The 18688-nt window shown below is 33.4% G+C and overlaps 1 protein-coding gene across 1 annotated transcript in view; it reads left to right on the plus strand.

Annotated features, from left to right (window-relative positions):
- LOC114050041 (ryanodine receptor 2) overlaps positions 1-18688 on the plus strand; it is an 811539-nt gene that overhangs the window by 634437 nt on the left and 158414 nt on the right. Inside the window, exons 67-70 of the mRNA XM_027871576.1 lie at positions 5603-5733; positions 10893-11213; positions 14288-14528; positions 17482-17569. Of these exons, the coding sequence (XP_027727377.1) occupies positions 5603-5733; positions 10893-11213; positions 14288-14528; positions 17482-17569 (781 nt within the window). The remainder of the gene's footprint in view (positions 1-5602; positions 5734-10892; positions 11214-14287; positions 14529-17481; positions 17570-18688) is intronic.

Genomic DNA, 18688 nt, shown 5'->3' on the forward strand with positions numbered 1-18688 from the left:
TATCAGCTCCCCTCTTTCTTTTATCCCCTTTTCCTACCCTTTCTTTTATCCCCTCCCCCTTCTACCTTACTGTAGGGTAAGATAAATTTCTATGCCCAACTGACTGTGTGTATTATTCTTTGTTTAGCCAATTCTGATGGGAGTAAGGTTCATGTACTTCCCTTTTCCTCCCTACCCCTTCCCTTCCACAGTGAAAAGAACTCTTTCCCACCTCTCTTATGGCAGATAACTTACCCCATTCTGCGCCTCCCTTTCTCTTTCTCCCTGTGTGTTCCTCTTTCTCACCCCTTTTTTAGATAATCATCCTATCATATTCAACTCATATCTGTGCCCTATGTCTTCTAACTGCCCTAATAATGAGAAAATTTTTAGGAGTGACAACTGTGATTTTCCCACATAGAAATGTAAGCAATTTAATCATATTAAATCACTTATAATTTCTCTTTCCTGTTTACCTTTTTATGCTTCTCTTAAGTCTTGTACTTGAAAGTCAGATTTTCCATTTAGCTCTGGTCTTTTCATCAGGAGTGTCTGAATGTCCTCTGTTTCATTGAATTTCCATCTTGTCCCTTGAAGGATTATACTCAGTTTTGCTGGGTAGGTGATTCTTGGTTATAATCCTAGCTCTTTTGCCCTCCAGAATATCATAATCCAAGCCCTCCAATCCTTTAGGGTAGAAACTGCTAAATTTTGTGTTTTCTTGACTGTGACTCCATGATATGTGAATTCTTTCTTTTTTGGCTGCTTGCAATATTCTCTTCTTGACCTGAGAGCTCTGGAATTTGACTGTAATACTCCTGGAAGTTTTCATTTTGGGATCCCTTTCAGGAAGTGATTGATGAATTCTTTCAATTTCTGTTTTACCCACTGGTTGTAGATTATCAGGGCAGTTTCCATTGATAATTTCTTGAAAGATGAAAGATAAAAGGCTCTTTTTTTATAATCATAGCTTTCATGTAGTCCAATAACTCTTAAATCATCTCTCCTCAATCCATTTTCTAGGTTAATTGTTTTTCCTGTGAGATATTTCACATTTTGTTCTACTGATTTTTAATTCTTTTAATTTTATTTTATTGTTTCTTAATGTCTTATAAAGTCATTAGCTTCCATTTGCCTGGTTCTAATTTTTAATGAATTACTTTCTTCATTGAGCTTTTGCATCTCCTTCTCCATTTGGCCAGTTCTATTTTTAAAGAGTTCTTTTCTTCAGTCAATTTTTCCATATTTCCTCCTCCCTTTAGCCAATTCTGCTTTTCAAAGCATTGTTTTCTTTGTTGGATTTTTGTGCCTCTTTTACCATTTGGCCTGTTTTCTTTTTAAAGTATTATTTTCTTCAGTATTTTTTCATGCCTCCTTTACCAAGCTGTTGACTCGTTTTTCATGATTTTCTTGCTTAACTCTCATTTCTGTTCCCAATTTTTCCTCTACCTCTCTTACTTGGTTTTTAAAATCTTTTTTGAACTTTTCCATGGCTTGAGGCCAATTCATATTTTTCTTTGAAGCTTTGACTGTAGCAGTTATGACTTTGTTGTATTCTTCTGAGTTTGTATTTTGATCTTCCCTGTCACCATAGTAACTTTCTATAGTCAGAATCTTTTTCTGGTCTTTGCTCATTTTTTCCAACCTATTTCTTTACTTTTAACTCTATGCTAAAGTGAGGCTCTGCTTCTAGAGTAGAAAGGACACTGTCCCAAACTTCAGGTTTTCTGTGCGGCTGTTTTCAGAGATAATTCTGGTGACCTCTAAGTTTTCTGTCCTTTCAAGGTGACAAGATCTAGGGAGAAGTGTTTTTACTAATCTCCTAGCCTGTGCTCTGGTCTGTGAGCGAACATAAGTACTATTTTCTGCCCTGGAACTGTGACCAGGGTCCCATCTACCCTGAGGCTGCAAGTTCTGGTGTGTTAGTACTCCTTTACCCTGGGACTGAGACCCAGGACTATTACCCAGATCCAATGGGAAATGCAACAGGGTCCTGCCCCCGATGCCAGGCCATGTAATCTCCTTCTGACCAGTTGTCAACTCCCTTACCATCTGTGGGTTGAGATGTCTGGAAACTGCCACTGTTCCCATTGATTCATTAGTTCCTAAGGCCTTCTATTGCTGGTTTGCTGGGGTGTGACCTGCACTGGACTGCACTTTGTTTTCACCATGGTACAGCAGATCTTTCCTGCCAACCTTCTAAGTTTCTTGGGCTGAAAAATTGTTTCACTCCATCCTTTTGTGGGTTCTGATGCTCCAAAATTTGTTTTGGGACATTATTTAAAATTGTTTGGAGGGGTTTTGGGGAGAGCTGATGCAATTGTCTACCATCTTGGCTGTACTCCCTATGCATATCCTTTGAACTAGCAATACCACTACTAGGTCTGTATCCCAAAGGGACCAAAGAAAAAAGAAAAGGAGCTATATATACAAAGATATTTATAGCAGCTCTTTTTGTGGGGGCAAAGAATTAGAAATTGAGGGGATGCCCATCAGTTGGGGAATGGCTGAACAAATAGTGATATATGATTGTGTTGGAATACTGTTGAGCTATAACAAATGACAGGCAGCATTCCCCAGTTAATAAATGGCCAAAGGATATGAACAGGCAGTTTTCAGATCAAGAAATTAAAGCTAGCTATAGTCATATGAAAAAATGCTCTAAATCACTATTGATTAGGGAAATGAAAATTAAAACAACTCTGAGATACCACCTCACACCTATCAGATTGGCTAATAGGACAGAAAAGGAAAATGATAAATGTTGGAGAAGATGTGGGAAAAGAAACAGTAATGCATTGTTGGTGCAGTTGTGAACTGATCCAACCATTTTGTGGAGGAATTTGGCACTATTCCCAAAGGGCTATAAAACTGTGTATGATCCAGCAGTTCCACTACTGGGTCTGTATCCCCAAGTGATCATAAAAAAGGGAAAAGGACCCACATGTACAAAAATAATAGCAGTTCTTTTTGTGGTGGCAAAGAATTGGAAATAGAGGATGCCCATCAATTGGGGAATGACTGAACAAGTTATGGTATGTGAATGTAATGGAATACTATTGTTTTATAAGAAATGATGAGCAGGCAGATTTCAGAAAAACCTGGTAAGACTCACGTGAACTGGTGCTGAGTATGGTGAGCAGAACTAGGAGAACATTGTACACAGTAACAGCAACATTGTGAGGTGATCAGCTGTGATAGACTTAGCTATGCAATGCAATGATCCAAGAATATTCCAAGGGAGTCGGGATGGAAAAAGTTTACCACATCCAGAGAAAGAACTATAGAGTCTGAATGCAGATTGAAGCATACTTTTTTTACTTTTTTTTTCTTGGTTTTGTCTTGATTTGTTTTCATTTTTGACCTGTTTTCTTTTGCAATGTGACTATTATGGAAATATGTTTTATATGACATCATATGTAAAAAAAAAGGAAAAGAAATAAATGTATTGTTTGTGTTAGAAACAGTTAAAGCCTAAGTAGTTTTTCTCCTGTATAAGTACTTAATTGAGGGCAGAATGCTACTTTACAATTTTTATTAGTAAATGCCTCATTTCCCTTATTTATTTTTCTTTTAAAAATTACTGATCTGTTTTTTACGTCACCTTCCTTTCCAAATATATCTATCCTCCTTCCCCAACCCAGGGTATTGTTTGTTTTTTTTTTTAAGTAATTCAGCAAAACCAACTAGTACTTAATCCAAGTCTAAAAGTATGTGCAGTGTTCCATGCCCATATCCTACCTCCCTGCCCCTCATTAACTACTTATACAGAGGTGTGTATTTTCATATCACTTTTTAGGGACCTGTGGGTAATTGCACAATGTTCATTTTTATTGTTGTTCTTTCCATTTACATTATTGTACTCATTGTATATATTGTTTTCTTGGCTATATTTTCTTCGGTCTGCATTTGTTTATATAAGTGTTCCATGTTTCTCTACATTCTTCATATTCATCATCTTTTAAAATACAGCAATATCCCATTATATTCATTCAGGACAATTTTTTAGTCATTCTCTTATCAAGCAACATCTAATTGCTTTCCAATTTTTTATTACTACAAAAAATGCTGATTTAAATACTTTATTTATATTGAGCCTTTCTTTGTTTAATCTTCTTGGGTTATATGCTTAGCAATGGGTTGTTGGATCAAAGAGTATGGACATTTTAGTCACTTTCTTCATGTAATTCCTAATTCCTTTCCAAAATGGGTGAACTAATTAAAAGCTCCACCAATAGTGAATTACTCTGCCTGAGCTTCCACCAACATTAACTCATCACATCTGTTGTTATGTTGCAATTTGTTGTTAAAAGTTTACAGTTATTTTGAGATCTGTTTGTTCATATCCTTTAGTGTGGGGAAATAGCTCTTAGTTTTTTGTATTTGTATTAACTCTCTATACCTTAGGTATCATAGCTTTTATTAGAAATAGCTGATGAAAAGATTTTTCTCCATTTGCAACTTCTCTTCTTGTCCCAAGTACATCAATTTGTTTGAACAGTTGCTTTTCAAAGCCACAAAATTGAAATTATCTGGTTTTTTTTTGTAATCACTTCTAGCATTTGTTTGTTTAAGAACTTTCTCCTTAGACCTACTTGTAAAAGGTACCCAATCTGGTTCTTTACCTTTTTTTCATGTTGTGCCTTTTAATTTTCAGGTTGTGTATTGATTTTGAACTTCTTGTGGTATACAGTGTAAGGCATTACCCCATAATTTTTGCTTATTACTTTCCAGATTCCTTAACAGTTCTTGTCAAATAATGAGTGCTTCTCCTTGTAATGTATGTACTTTCCCATTAAAAGAAAAACTAATTGTGGTTTTATTGATAATTTCTAATGCAAAAAAAAATTATTTTTGTTTTAATACTGGATAGCATTATTATGACAGGTTATAAAAATGTATCAGTTTTATCTTCTTGGCTTTTACCCATATACCCATCCTTTCTGTGATAGCTCTTTCTCAATAAGATATTTCATAAAGACACAGATTTCTGATCTTAAAGGGACTTCAGTGGTCATTATTTCACTGTAGTACTTTATCTGTTACTTCTCTTCTCCATCCTGAGATATTTATCTTTTTAAATGCATAACGTTTTTCATCCATAGCAATGCAAAAATTTCTTTACTGCTGAAGGAGCAAGATTGCACAATGGATAGAGGGCTGGACCTGGAATCAGGAATCCTGAATTCAAATCTAGCCTGTCATACTATCTGTGTGATATGCAAGTTACTAAACATGTCTGCCTCAGTATCCTAAACTGTAAAACAGGGATGATAATAGCACCTATTTTGCAGGGTTTCATATGGATTAAATGAGATAATATTTGTAAAGCACTTAGCATAGTGCCTGGCATATTGTAGGTACCTAATAAATGTTTGTTCCATCCTTTTTCCCCTTCTATGCTTTTCAGTCTGTTAATGGATTTTGAAGTTACACAATTAACAATCATAGAAATATCCCCTATAAACTGTGAAATTATAAATTTCATAAAATGCTTCAGAACATTTCATTTAACCAATAAAGGCTAACTACATACTACATATGTAACTATAATAACTGTAACTATATGTCCAAATATATTTAATATTTTTAATATATAAATATATGCATATTATATTTACAGGCAGCGGTCTGCATTAGGAGAATGCCTGGCAGCCTTTGCTGGTGCTTTCCCTGTGGCTTTTTTGGAAACACACCTGAACAAACATAATACTTATTCAATCTATAACACTAAGTCTACAAGAGAAAGAACAGGTAAAAAACAAAATTTTAAAGCACATTATTTTGAGATGTTAAGCTAAAGATGAATAGAAATTGTCATCTTTTCTACCTATGAATTTTCCCTCACTTTTCCTCTTTAGATTTATTCACAAGAATAACTTCAGTTTTAAAACCCTTTATAACCCTGCCTCAAACTTTCATTCTAGCCTCATTGTACATTACTCTATACTCTGATCTAACCAAACTGACCTTTTTCTCTGTTTCTTGCAATGTTCCATCTCCCATCTTATGCCTTTCTATAGCCATTTTCTGTGCCTTAAATTACCTTCCATACCATTGTGTCATAGAATTTCTCTCTTCCTTCAGGACTCAACTCATTCACCACCTTCTGCATGAAACCTTTCCTAATCCCTACAATTACTAAAACCCTCCATCTCAGATTATATTGTATTTAACTACTGTGTATTTGTTTGTATTTATTCTCTTTATGTTTATTATTCATGTACTTATGTATGTAGTTGTCTTCCTTGTTAGAATATAAATTACTTCAAAGTATGGATTGTTTCATTTTTTTCATATGTACACCAGTGTTTAACATGTTGTCTGGCATTTGAACACAGGTGTTTAATTAATACTTATTCATTTATTGATTGATTGATAGCATATGCTACTACAACTAATGAATTGAAACAGTATTTTCATTTATTCATTTTATCTCTTTCACTGGTCAAGAATGAGTTCTTTCCTTTTTTGATTCTTCTCTGAATAATTTCATCTAACTTAAAGTGCTATAAATATGACACTTCTGGGTTTATATGCCTATTTAAACACATCCATGCTTTATAGGCACCAAGTGGTACAGTATCCAAATTCTTAGAGGAGAGATTAAGAGAGTTACGGGAAGAACTAGACAGCAAAACTATACTAATGGGGGACATCAACCTCCCCCTCTCTGAACTAGATAAATCTAACCACAAATAAACAAGAAAGACATTAAGGAGGTGAATAGAATTTTAGGAAAGTAAGATATGATAGACCTCTGGAGAAAATTGAATGGGGATAGAAAGAAATATACTTTTTTCTCAGCAGTACATGGTACCTACAAAAAAATTGACCACGCACTAGGGCATAAAAACCTCACAATCCAATGCAGAAAGGCAGAAATATTAAATGCATCCTTTTCAGACCATGATGCAATAAAAATTATATATAATAAAGGACCGGAAAGATAGACTAAAATTAATTGGAAACTAAATAATCTAATCCTAAAGAATGAGTGGGTCAAACAACAAATCATAGAAACAATCACTAACTTCCTCCAAGAGAATGACAATATTGAGACAACGTACCAAAACTTATGGGATGCAGAGAAAGCAGTTCTTAGGGGAAGTTTTGTATCTCTAAATGCTTACATGAATAAAATAGAGAAAGAGGAGATCAATAAATTGGGCATGCAACTAAAAAAGCTAGAAAAAGAACAAATTAAAAATCCCCAATTAAATACCAAATTAGAAATACTGAAAACCAAAGGAGAGATTAATAAAATTTAAATTAAGAAAACTATTGAACTTATAAATAAAACTGAGAGTTGGTTTTATGAAAAACCAATAAAATAGATAAACCTTAGGTAAATTTAATAAAATAAAAAAAACAAGAAAACCAAATTACCAGTATCAAAAATAAAAGGGTGAATTCACCCCCAGTGAAGAGGAAATTAAAACAATAATTAGGAACTATTTTGCCCAACTGTGTGCCAATAAATTTGACAATCTTAGTGAAATGGATGAATATTTACAAAAATACATATTGCCCAGATTAACAGAAGAAGTAAAATACTTAAATAACCCCATCTCAGAAAAAGAAATTGAACAAGCCATCAATGAACTCCCTAGATAAAAATCTCCAGGGCCAGATGGATTTACAAGCAAATTCTATCAAACATTTAAATAACAATTAATTCCAATACCATATAAACTATTTGGGAAAAAAGGTGAAGAAGGAGTCCTACCAAATTCTTTTTATAATACAAATGTGGTGCTGATACCTAAACTAGGAAGAGTCAAAACAGAGAAAGAAAATTGTAGACCAATTTCCCTAATGAATTTAGATGCAAAAGTTTTAAATAAAATGTTAGCAAATAGATTACAGCAAATTAAGAATAATGCACTATGACCAGGTAGGATTCACACTAGGAATGCAGGGCTGGTTCAATGTTAGGAAAACGATCAGCATTATTGATCATACCAACAACAAAACTAACAGAAATGACATAATCATCTCAATAGATGCAGAAAAAGCTTTTTACAAAATACAACACCCATTCCTGTTAAAAACACTAGAGAGCATAGGAATAAATGGAGTCTTTCTTAAAATGATAAGTAGCACCTTCAGCAAGCATCATATGTAATGGGGATAAGCTAGAAGCATTTCCAAAAAGATCAGGGGTGAAATAAGGATGTCCATTATTACCACTGTTATTCAGTATGGTACTAGAAATGTTAACTTTACAATAAGAGAAGAAAAAGAAATTGAAAGTATTAGAATAGTCAAAGAAGAAACAAAGCCATCGCTCTTTGTAGATGATACAATGTTATACTTAGAGAATCCTAGAGAATCGAGTAAAAAACTACTTGAAATAATAAACAACTTTACAAAGTTGCAGGATATAAAATAAACACACATAAATCATGGGCATTTCTGTATATTACCAACAAATCCCAACAGCAAGAGATAGAAAGAAAAATTCCATTTAAAGTTATTGTAGACATTATAAAATATTTAGGAGTCTACCTACTGAAACAAACCCAGGAGCTATATGAACACAATTACAAAAGCCTTTTCACACAAATAAATTCAGATCTAAACAATTGGAAAAACATCAGTTGCTCATGGATAGGCCAAGTTAATGTAATAAAAATCACAATTCTACCTAAATTAATTTACTTATTAAGTGCCATATCAATCAAACTACTAAAAATTATTTTATAGAGCTAGAAAAACTAATAACAAGATTCATCTGGAAGAACAAAAGGTCCAGAATATCAAGGGAACTGATGAAAAGAAATGCAAGGGAAGGTGGCTTAGCCATACCAGATCTTAAATTGTATTATAAAGCCAAAATCATCAAAACTACTTGGTACTGGCTAAGAAATAGAATGGTGGATCAGTGGAATAGGTTAAGTATGCAAGACACAGTAGGCAGTGACTATAGTAATCTGCTGTTTGATAAACTGAAAGACCCTAGCTTCTGGGATAAGAACTCATTATTTGACAAAAACTGCTGGGAAAACTGAAAAAGAGTATGGCAGAAACTAGGCATGACCAACATCTTACACCATATACCAAAATAAAGTCAAAATGCATACATGATTTCGATATAAAGGCTGATATTATAAACAAACTGGGAGAGCAAGGAATAGTTTACCTGTCAGATTTATAGAGAAAAGAAGAATTTATGACCAAACAAGAGATAGAGAACATTATGAAATGCAAAATGGTAATTTTGATTGCGTTAAATTGAAAAGTTTTTGCACAAACAAAGCCAATGCAACCAAAATTAGGAGGGAAGTAGGAAATTGGGAAAGAATTTTTACAACCAGTCTCTCTGATAAGGGCCTCATTTCTAAAATATATAGAGAACTAAGTCAGATTTGTAAGAATACAAGTCATTCCTCAGTTGATAAATGGTCAAAGGATATGAACAAGCAGTTCTCAGATGAAGAAATTAAAGCTATCTATAGTCATATGAAAAAATGCTCTAAATCACCATTGATTAGAGAAATGCAATCAAAACAACTCTGAGGTACCACATCACACCTATCAGATTGGCCAACATGACAAAACAGGAAAATGATAAATGTTAGAGAAGATGTGGGAAATTAGAACACTAATGTCTTGTTGGTGGAGTTGTGAACTGATCCAACCATTTTGGAAAGCAATTTGGAACTATGCCCATAGGGCTATGAAAATGTGCATACCCTTTGACCCAGCAATACCATTTCTAGAACTGCATCCGAAAGAGATCATAAAGATGGGAAAAGGACCCACATGTACAAAAATATTTATTGCTGCTCTTTTTGTGGTGACAAAGAATTGGAAATTGAGGGGATACCCGTCAGTTGAGGAATTGCTGAACAAATTGTGGTATACTTGAACAAATAATGGAATACTATTGTGCTATAAGAAATAATGAGCAGGCAGACTTCAGAAAAACCTGGAAAGACTTGTATGGACTGATCCTGAGTGAAGTGAGCAGAACCAGGAGAACATTGTACACATTAACAGCCACCTTATGCAATGACTAACTTTGATAGGCTTAACTCTTCTCAGCAATCTGAGGATCTACGACATCTTCAAGGGAGTCATGTTGGAAAGTGCTATCCACATCCAGAGAGGGAACTGTGAAATCTTGATGCAGATCGAAGCATACTATTTTCTCTTTTTTTTTCTTCTGTTTTGTTTCTTCTTTCTCGTGGTTCCTCCTACCTGTTCTACTTCTTTGTGGCTTGACTAATGTGAAAATATGTTTAATATGAATATATATGTAGAGCCTATATGGGATTGTACACTGTCTTGGGGAGAGAGAGGGGGATGGAGAGAGAGAAAATTGAGAACTCAAAAGTTTGTGGAGGTGAATGTTGAAAACTAAAAGTAAATTAATTATTTTTTTAAATGTCTGTGTTTGCTTTTCCCTTGTTTATGTTGGCTGCTTTCTGTGTATTTTAGTGGATAGAGAGCTGGCTTTGAAGTCAGAAAGGCCTGAGTTTAAGTTCTGACTTTTATAAATACTGACCATGTTACCTTCTGCCCAAATAACTTAACCTCTTAGGGTGACAGACAAATTTTTTTTATGTAACAAATATTTTTGATATTGAAGAACAGGAGTAAAATATCATCATTCTCATCTACTATAATATTCCTTCTTGACTTATCCCATTGGGCCTGGGATTAACCTGTAAGCATATATAATTTGTAAACTTTACCTTTTAATTTCTTATTATGTTCTACCTATATATTCTTTGTAAACCCTTTAAAACAAGAACTGTGTGCTGTATTTCATGAAGCAGATGAGAGAGAAAGGAAAAGACCCGTAATTCCATGTAAATAAAGAATAAAATAATGGAAATCTGAAAAAGGCATATATGCTATCTATATTTCCTTCTTTGAACACTTTTAAAAATGTTTTTGTCTAGCTCTCAATTTGCCAACTAGTGTGGAAGAGGTTTGTCCAAATATACCATCTCTGGAGAAGTTAATGGATGAAATTGTGGAACTTGCAGAGTCTGGAATTCGCTACACACAAATGCCACATGTCATGGAAGTTATACTGCCCATGCTTTGTAGCTATATGTCCCGATGGTGGGAACATGGACCTGAAAACAATCCTGACAGGGCAGATACATGCTGTACAGCCCTGAATTCAGAGCACATGAATACACTTCTAGGGAATATATTGAAAATCATTTATAACAACCTGGGTATTGATGAAGGAGCTTGGATGAAGAGGTTAGCAGGTAAGATTTTGAAAAAGTATTGCCATGTTAAAAAAGTATTCTGACTTCTGAACAGTTTTGAATAAGTAAAAACTATATAATCTTTTGACCTATTATTTATGGAAACAATATTTTTCTTCTGTTGACTAGTGAAACTGATTTACTTCTTGCAGTTAGTTACCACTTTGTTTCAGAAATTATCATGTGCTTACAATAATAATAATAATAATAGCAATAAAGCATTCTGTTGATTTTCTGGGTGACCCAAGAAATTTCTTAGGCTTAATCTCTTAGTATTTTGGTAATTTTCTAAATATTTCATTTTTTTAAATTCCTAAGCAAACACATTTCCCAAAGCTTAAAAAATGATCTCTAAACCAATAGAACCACAATCTATTGAACCAAATGACCAAATAATTCTACCTTTATTACTTTATATCAGTCTATAAAGACAGTAAAATGATCAGTAAATTACTTTTTTTTTAAATGTCAAACCATCTCAGCCATAGCCTATGCCTTCTTCTCCTTTTCCTTCTCACCATGCTGCACTTTTCCCTTGCTTTCATGTCTACATTGGACTCTGCTCTGACCTCTCGTTTTGCTTATCTCTGAAGAATTAGACTGAGACAACCGATTCCACCATAGAAAAAGAAAAAGAATCTTTCCATAAATTGTTCATTGGAGTCTTAAGCTTAGAATCAACAAAAGATGGTTTGAGAAACTACAATGAATAATGCAGGAAACTCACAGACTGTGAAGGATCCTGCAAGCAAAAGACTGAGGGCATTTTTTTCTAATACTTTTATATATGACCGAAGTGGAAGCAGCCATGTCTATAAAACCTCATTCAGTTGATGGAAATGTGGTTTGGCCTAAAAGAGCAGTCTTTAGACAGGAATCTGGAAAACCTGGGCTCATGTTACTGTGAAGAAATTGTTGGTGCAATTTTAAAAGATACTTAGGATATGGTTAAATGGATACTATTGAAATAAAAACAAAGAGTCTGTTTAAAAAAAAAAGTAGGGATGGGAGAGACATTTTTTTTTATTCGATGACCATGATCCCATGGATGAAATTGTATTACAAAAATACTGTACCATCAGTGGCCATAGTATAGAAGAAGAGACTATCTAATCTAATCAGAATTCTAAGAGTTGAAGAGAAGGCAACTTTAGTTTAGGGATTCCCGTGGTGGTGGAAGAAATTTTGGATCAGTCCCAGGAAACGGTTTTAGAGAGGGATCTGATGGATATATTAGTGATTGTGGATTTGGAGATGGTTACAGTGGAATTTCTGAAGGAAAAGGAATTGACACTTTTGTGAGATAGTCCTAATTATGGACAGTTATTTATTAATTTCATTTTTTATTCATTAGATTCATTCATTCATTTAAGTAATTAATTTAATATTTATTATTATTAATAGTTATTTAATAATATTACCTTACTCTGGAGGAAGGATTGTTTTAAGAAAAATACCCAGAAAATGTCTCTGAGACAGTTTCTTAGCTTTTTTGTTATTTCTTTCTAGTAGTCCTTGTAAAAGTATAGAAGTATTCTTTCTTTGATAATGTTAAATTTGCAAGTTTCATGTGACATGTGAAACCTTTTTAAAATAGTTTTCTCAAGGTTTTGAAAAACTGTTAGCTAGGATCATGGAGTAATAAGGCATATTATTTTACTTAAAAAAATTTGTGTAGAGTTAAGAAGCAGTTTTACATTATGACTTAATATAATAATTCTAAAAGAAAAAAAGCCAAATTTTAAAAATCAAGTTAGATATAAAAACTTATATAATGCTGTAATTTAGATAGGATAGTCCCATCTTCACTGATCTCCATACAAATTCTTATATAGCTAGTTTTAGGAGATGAAGAAGTGAATTTCTGTTTTGCTTTCCTTAAAACAAAAGTGGTTAGTTACATTCTTTTACTTTTATTTCTTGCCTTTTAATTTCCTTCATGTCCCAGTGGTCTAAGACTGAGAAAAAAGGGTACAAAGGTATATTCAATTCAATCCAACAAACATTTAAGTGTTCATTATGTGTAAGTTCTGTGTTAGTCACTAGAGGTCATTGTTATTAGATAATTCCACTATCAAAGTAAGTGAGCACTTACTTTGTAATTTATTAGAGAGTTGCCTGGGGCACTGAGAAGTTCCTGACTCTTGATTCACTTCACCAACATAAACTAAGGCACTGAGGATATCAAAACCAAAGTGAAAGCAAAACAAACAAAAATGAGCTTCTTACCCTCAAGGAGCTTTCATTCTGCTGGTCAAATACAACATGGAAACTGAAGTAATTTGAGAGGAAGAAAGTATTAACTAGAGGAGTTTTTTTTTTAAGCTAGAATATGAGATGTCATCCGAACTGAACTTTGAAGGAAACTAAAGGAAAGAGTTAAATATAAAGAAGGAATTCATTCTCACAATGGGGAACAACTATACAATGAAAAATTGAGTTGTATTATCACAGTGAATGAGAATTTTATTTCTCTGCTAATATTGAATTAAAGGCCCATATTTTTAAAAAAAATTAGAAAGGATGATATCATCTTATTGAAGGTGTTTATATGTGTATGTGTCTGTAGATGTATATTTATGTATGTTTGTATTGATAAAGATTGTGAACCCCAGTTTACCCCACAAAACCCAATTTGAAAACAGAGCCTGTTCTAAGAAAGAGACAAATAAAATCAAGCTGCTGGTGTCCACGGTTTAATTTCTCTCAAGTTGGCTTGACATGCATTGTATGGGATTTTAGTCCAGAACTGGGCCCCTCTAAGGGGGTCTTTCTTTCAGTAAATGACCCAGGTCACTTAATCCTGGTCAAAGAGACATCAATTTCCATATCACCTGTCTTGACAATAGGGAGGAATCAACATTCTCCCAGGTCTGTTTAGGCAACTACTGAGCAGGAATAGACTTATTTAGATTATATCTTAATGTCATTCTGAAGAAGGACTGAACTTAGAAAGAAAGGGGGATGAGGAAGTTTTGAATTTCCAACATAATGATTATTAAGAAAAATCATTTTTCACAAGATGTGAAATATGCAGATAGAGATGAAAATGCTAAATATCTGGTTTCAAACAGTGTTTTCCCAGCCTATCATAAACAAAGTGAAGTCCCAGCTCTTAAAGTCACACTTCCTGCCATTGATGGAGAAACTCAAGAATAAAGCAGCTATAGTAGTATCTGATGAAGACCACCTCAAAGCTGAGGCCAGGGGTGACATGTCTGAGGCTGAGCTACTCATTCTAGATGAATTCACTACCCTGGCACGAGATCTTTATGCCTTCTATCCTTTATTAATTAGATTTGTGGACTTCAACAGGTAAGTTTTTTAAAAAGTCATTAATTTCACAAAATCATTTCCATACCAATTTAGACATGAGTATCTCTTCTGACTTGATCCATCATTGCATATGTGGGAATGAGATTATTTTATGAGATTATGTGTTACTTAAATGTTGGTTGGGGTAGTTGAACTTTACAATGAATCTAAAATTGTCACAGCTTTCTTATCTCTGCTTGTATGCTTCTTCACCTAAAACTGACTGGTTGAAAAGTATGAGCTTATTTTGACAATACAACACCCATATAAAAAACACTAGAGAGACATAGGAATCAATGGAACCTTTCTTAAAATTAGTAGGATCTGTCTAAAGCCAATAGCAAGCATTAACCATAATGAGAATAATCTAGAAGCCTTTCTAACTTGATGAAGGGTGAAACACAAATGTATATTATCACCATTGTTATTCCATATTGTGCTCGAAAAGTCACCTATCGCAGTAAGGCAAGAAAAAGAAATTGCCGGAATAAGAATTGGCAACTATCATCTTTTGCAGATGACATATGGTATACTTAGAGAACTCTAGAGAATAAACTTAAAAACTAGTTGAAACAGCTAACAGTTTTAGCAGAGTTGCAGAATATGAAATAAACCCACACAAGTCATCAAAATTCCTGCATATTACCAAAAGAAAAAAAAAGACAAACCCAGCAGGAAGAGATAGGAAGATTCTATTTAAAATAACTGCAGACAGTATAAATACTTGAGAGTCTACACACATGAAAATTATACGAACATAATTACAAAACATAAAGACAGATTTAAACAATTGGAGAAATATTAATTGCTCATGAATAGGCTGAGGCAATATAATAAAAATGACAATACTGTCTAAGTTAATTTACTTATTCAGTGCCATGCCAATCAAACTACCAAAGAATTATTTTATAAAACTAGAAAAAATAATAACAAAATTCACGTGGAGGAACACAAAGTCTAAAAAATCAAGGCAGTCAGTGGAAAAAAAGTTAAGGAAGGTGAACTAGTAGTACAAGATCTCAAACTATATTTCAAAGTGGTAATCATCAAAAACAATCTGATACTGGCTAAGAAATAAAGCGACAGATCAGTGGAATAGATTAAGTACACATTATACTGTAGTAAATGACAACAGTAATCTGGCATTTGAGATCCTACCTATTAGGGTAAGAACTTACTATTTGACAAAAACTCCTGGGAAAACTGAAAAATAATCTGGTAGAAACTAGGCATAGATCAATATTTCACATTATATGCCAAGATAAGTTCAAAATGGGTTCATGATTTAGACATAAAGGTTGATATCATAAATAAATTAGGGAAATACAGGAAAAAATACCTATAAGGATAAGGGGAGAGTTTATGAGCAAATGCATTGGAGAAGATCACAGGAAGTAAAATGGCTAATTTTGATTAAATTAAAAAGGTTTTACACAAAAATCAGTGCATTCAAAATTAGAAGGAAATCAGGAAATGGAAAAATTTTACAGCAAGTTTCTCTGATAAAGGTGTCATTTCTCAAGTATATAGGGGAACTGAGCCAAATTTATAAAAATAAGAGCTATGCCACAATTGATAAATGGTCAAAGGATATGAACAGACAGTTTTCATAAGAAGAAATCAAAAATATTGATAGTTGTATGAAAAAATGCTCTAAATCACTACTGCTTAGAGAAAAAAATTAAAATGTGAGGTACTACTTCATACCTATCAAGGTGGCTAACATGACAGAAAAGGGAAATGATAAATGTTGAAGGGGATGTGGGATGTACTGTTGGTAGAGTTGTGAACTAGTATAGCCGTTCTGGAGAACAATTTAAAACCATGCCGAAAGAGCTATAAAACTGTATGTACCCTTTGATCCAGCAATACCACTTCTAGGTCTGTATACCAGAGAGATCAAAGAAAAAGGGTAAGGATGCATATGTACAAAAATATTTATAGCAACTCTTTTTTCCCCTTTTTTATATTAATTAACTTATTTTTAGTTTTCAGCATTCACTATTATAAGATTTTGAGTTTTAAATTTTCCCCTCCCTTTTACTTCCCCTCTCCCCAAGATGGCATACAATCTGATTTAGGCTATACTTGTACAATTATATTAAACATATTTCTACATTAGTCACTTTGTGAAAGAAGAATCAGAACAAAAGGGAAAAACCATGAGAAAAAAAAGAGAGAAAATAGTATGCTTTGATCTTTTCAGACTTTTTTGTTCTTTCTCTGGATGTGTTTAGCATTTTCCATTATGAGTCTTTTGGAATTGTCTTAAATAATTGCATTGCATTGTATTGCATCTTTTTTTGTGGTGGCAAAGAATTCACTTGGGGAATGGCTGATGGAATACTATTCTGCTATAAGAAATAATGAGCAAGATGGTTTCAGAAAAACTTGGTAACACTTATACAAGCTGATGCAAAATAGGAGAACATTATACACAGTAACAGCAGTATTTTAATGATAATCAACTGTGAAAAACTTAGCTATTCTGATCAATACAATGATCCATGACAATTCCAAAGGACTCATGAAAAATTCACCAGAAAGAGAATCAATGGACTTTGAGTGCAAATTGAAGCATATCTCTTTTCTTTATTTTTTTTCCCCAGTAACATCATTAATGTGGAAATACTTTGCATGACTTCATTTGGATAATGGATATAGTATTTTTTGCCTTCTCAGTGGGTGGGGGTGCAGGTAGAAGGAGGGAGAAAATTTAGAACTGAAAAGAAAATTTTTAAAAAATCATGAGCTTAAATGGGTAAGATTAAAAAAAGGGTAAGGATAAGGCGAATAAGAGCCTTCGCAATAACTAGGAAGTCAACTTGAGAATTGCGTTTTTGAACACATTTGGCTATTCTTCATTACTTGGTTTTGAAGTCTGTTTGCCTAAATGGGAATCTCATCACTTTAAGAATAACTATGGAACCACATTATTCGTTGTCTATTCTAGAGCAAAGTGGCTAAAAGAACCAAATTCTGAAGCAGAGGAGTTATTCCGCATGGTGGCTGAAGTGTTCATCTACTGGTCAAAGTCTCATGTAAGTAGGATAATATTGGCAGAAATTTTTCTCGTTAGTCTATAGTGAATGCTTTTAGCCTTTTAAAAAAAGACCCATTCCCCTTTCTCACCTTCCCTAGTCCCTTAGATTGAGTACACACACACACACACACACACCTCTTTTCTTTGAGAAGGTGCTTGTTGCCTTTGCTATTTCAACATCAATAAATTTTTGCTTCCAGTTGTAATGGTGAATCAGGCTTTCTTTTGTGAAGAAAGGGAAAGACTGAGTTTTTAGTTCTGTCTCTACGACTTTCTAGCTACAAGATCATGTACAAGTTGATTAACCTCTGTGAGTTTCTTTTACTATCTATAAAACAGAAACAAAAGCACTGGCATTACCTACCTCATAAAATTGTGATCATAGTATATTGCTTTTTAATATTTGAGATTTTATATAAAAAACAAATGGAAGGTCTCTTTGGCAGCTATTTGAAATGTTTAAATATAGTTTAGATTCCAAAATGTATTTTAGACATGAATTATTTGTTTGGACCACCAGTATTACTTAAATTGACTAGAGAATTACAGCTACCCATTTTCTATGGTGTAGATTCATCCTTAATTGCTGTGTAACATCTTTATTCCAGTAATTAACATCATGTATTTTAAAGTCTTATTGCTAAAATATTTACCTTTACTATTCTATATATTCCATCAATTATCTTAAATATTCATTTTTTTCTGTAATGATCATTTCAAATATGAGATAGCACCATGAGATAAGTTTCATATATAATTTAAGAAAGAAAAATAGAATCTTAAAAGACTTAATTTTAAAAAATGAATCTTAATTCTATAGCCTTAAATAAAAATTTGCAGAAATGCAGTGTATTTATGTGATAAGAGCACTATTAGTTTTTTTTCCTTTTGGGAAAGGTTGTAAGGAATCATGAAACCTAGATTTACCCATTACTAGCTATATGCTGTTGAGCAAGGTATTTAATCCGTATGAATCTTGGTTTCCTCATCTTAATAAAATGGGAAGTAGGCAGTATGGCATAATGGATAGAATTTTGTCCTAGGAGTCAAGAAAACCTGATTTGAAGTTCTAACCTTGACACTTAACATGTTGTATGACTCTGAAGGTGAGTTAGTT

This window comes from Vombatus ursinus, unplaced genomic scaffold, assembly GCF_900497805.2.
Source record: "Vombatus ursinus unplaced genomic scaffold, bare-nosed wombat genome assembly UNPS02014798.1, whole genome shotgun sequence".
NCBI lineage: Eukaryota > Metazoa > Chordata > Mammalia > Diprotodontia > Vombatidae > Vombatus > Vombatus ursinus.